Below are 2,283 nucleotides of genomic sequence, written 5' to 3'. Positions count from 1 at the left end.
TCACCCGCAGCATCATCAAAGCCGCAAGGTAATGCTCAAGTCTCTGCTGCTGCTGCTGCTGCTGCTGCTGCTGCTGCTGCTGCTGTTGCTGCTGTTGTCTCTCCAGGTGTTTTCTGTTGTTGCTGCCTTTTGCTGCTGCTGCTGCTGCTGCTGCTGCTGCAGTTTGCATGCAGCTGCTGTGTCTCTGTTTGTCTCCTTGCTGCTGCTATCTGCTGCATTTTGCTGCAGTTGCTGCTCTCTATATATCTCGTGCTGCTGCTGCTGCTGCTGTTCTCTATGCACCTGCTGCTGCTGCTGCTGCTGGTGCTGCATGTGTACAGGGACCAGCAGCAAGACAGGGCGCTGTGGGCAGCGTTTGCTCGGCGTGCTGCTGCTGTTGCTGCAGCAATACCTGCTGAGGATCTGTGTCTCCTTTTGTCTCTTTTTGGGGGTTTAGGGCTTCGTTATACACCGCTGCTAGCAGCAGCAGCAGCAGCTCTGCTGCCGCAGCTGCAGCAGCTATCTGCTGCTGGTGTATGCAGAGCTATACAAGCATACGGACAGCTGCTGTGTATACACCCTGTGCTGCAGCAGCAGCTGCAGCAGCAAGCAGCAAGACATGCAGCAGCAATGAAAGCAAACCAAATAGCTTTTGTCTTTGCTTCTCTCGTCCGTCTCCGTTCTCTCCCTTTTCCTCTTTTTTGTGTATTAAGAGAGCAGCTGATTATAAAGAGAGACAGTTTGTCTCCTGGTGGGGTTGTTGTGTCTCTGCATGCAGCAGCAACCATCCACCANTTATAAAGAGAGACAGTTTGTCTCCTGGTGGGGTTGTTGTGTCTCTGCATGCAGCAGCAACCATCCACCAGCGCCAGCAGCAGCAGCAGCAGCAGCAGCAGCAGCAGATAGACAGCAAGCTGCTTGCTGCTCTTGCTGCTGCTCTCTGTCGCCTCGTGGGGGCCCTCAACCCCAAGGGGCTAGCTGTAGCAGCAAACGCGCTGCATAGGCTGCAGGTAAAGAACCAGTTCGTGCTGCAGCTTGTTGCTGCTGCAGCACAGCGCATGCTGCTGCAGCAGCAGCAGCAGCAGAAACAGAAACACAAGTATAAACACCAGCAGCAGCAGCAGCAGCAGCAACAGCAGCAACGCATGCAACCAAGAGACCTTGCCATGCTGCTGCATGCTGCTGTTGCTGCAGAAGCTGCTTCTCCTGCTTTTGTTAAAGCTGCAGCAGCAGCAGCAGCAAAACGCATGCAGACATACGACCTGCAGGCCCTGTGTCTCCTTGTTGCTGCTCTAACCAAGCACTTCCGTCAGCAGCAGCAGCAGCAGCAGCAGCAGCTGCTGCTGCAGCAGCAGCAGCAGCAGCAGCAGTACAAACAAAAGCAACGCTACCGCCACCGCCAGCAGCAGCAGGAGGAGGAGCAGGATGAGGAAGAGGACGAGGAGCAGCAAGTGCAACAGCAGCAGCAGCAGCAGCAGCAGCAGCAGCAGCAGCAGGAGAAAGGTATAACAAAAGAGGAGCTGTATAGAGTGCTAGAAGCAGCAGGAGACAGAGCAGGCAAGCTAGCAGCAGAACTCAGTCCCCTCGCTGTCTGCTGTCTCCTCAACTCTTTTGCTGCTGTCGGCTTCCGCTTCGGCCCCCTTCTCTTTCACGTACCCAGGCATGTGGCTCACTGCTGCGAGCCTGCAGCAGCAGCAGCAGCAGCAGCAGCAGCAGCACCAGCAGCAGCAGCAGGAGGGGGAGGGGGAGGAGGAACAGCAACAGCAGCAGGAATAACTGCAGCAGAAACAACAGAAACAGGAACAGGAGGAGAAGCAGCAGCAGCAGCAGCAGCAACAGAAACAGCAGGAGCAACAGCAGCAGGAGCAGCAGCAGCAGCACCTGCTGCAGCAGCGCATGCAGAGCGTTATACAGCGTGCATGCTGGCTGTCATCCTGCGGGCGTACAGACGGCTACAGGTGGATGCCTCGGCCTTGCTGCCGTATGCGTTTGCTGCTCTTCCTCAGCTGCAGCAGCAGCAGCAGCAGCAGCAGCAGCAGCAGCAGCGACAGCAGCGAGGTTCAGCAGACCCTGGGGCAGCGGATGAACAGGTAGGTCTGAATGGAGCGGGTACTGCGGCAGCAGCAGCAACGGCAGCAACAACAGCAGCAGCAGCAGCAACAACAGCAGCAGCAGCAGCACGAGAGGCCTCAGCAGCACCTCGCCCGCTGCTGCATTCTCTTGTATGGATCCTTGAGAGTGCTGCAGCCAACAGCTTTGTTGACAAGAAGGTAATTGCTGCTGCTGCTGCTGCTGCTGCTGCTG

At 56.7% G+C, this 2,283-nt stretch overlaps 2 protein-coding genes across 2 annotated transcripts; one reads left to right on the top strand and one right to left on the bottom strand.

The window, feature by feature from the left end:
- Positions 1–15: 15 nt before the first annotated feature.
- EMH_0063100 (uncharacterized protein) lies at positions 16–312 on the bottom strand (the record flags this gene model as incomplete). Its single annotated transcript, XM_013498106.1, has 1 exon — positions 16–312. One exon carries the CDS (start codon positions 310–312, stop codon positions 16–18), a length of 297 nt encoding a protein of 98 aa, XP_013353560.1.
- A 297-nt stretch (positions 313–609) lies between these two features.
- EMH_0063090 (uncharacterized protein) lies at positions 610–2,242 on the top strand (the record flags this gene model as incomplete). Its single annotated transcript, XM_013498105.1, has 3 exons — positions 610–730; positions 829–2,069; positions 2,219–2,242. 3 exons carry the CDS (start codon positions 610–612, stop codon positions 2,240–2,242), a joined length of 1,386 nt encoding a protein of 461 aa, XP_013353559.1.
- Between the last annotated feature and the right edge of the window lie 41 nt (positions 2,243–2,283).

Source organism: Eimeria mitis, genomic scaffold, assembly GCF_000499745.2.
Source record: "Eimeria mitis Houghton genomic scaffold, Emh_scaff3188, whole genome shotgun sequence".
In the NCBI taxonomy this organism is placed as follows: domain Eukaryota; phylum Apicomplexa; class Conoidasida; order Eucoccidiorida; family Eimeriidae; genus Eimeria; species Eimeria mitis.
This window is presented reverse-complemented; position numbering and strand designations above follow the sequence as displayed.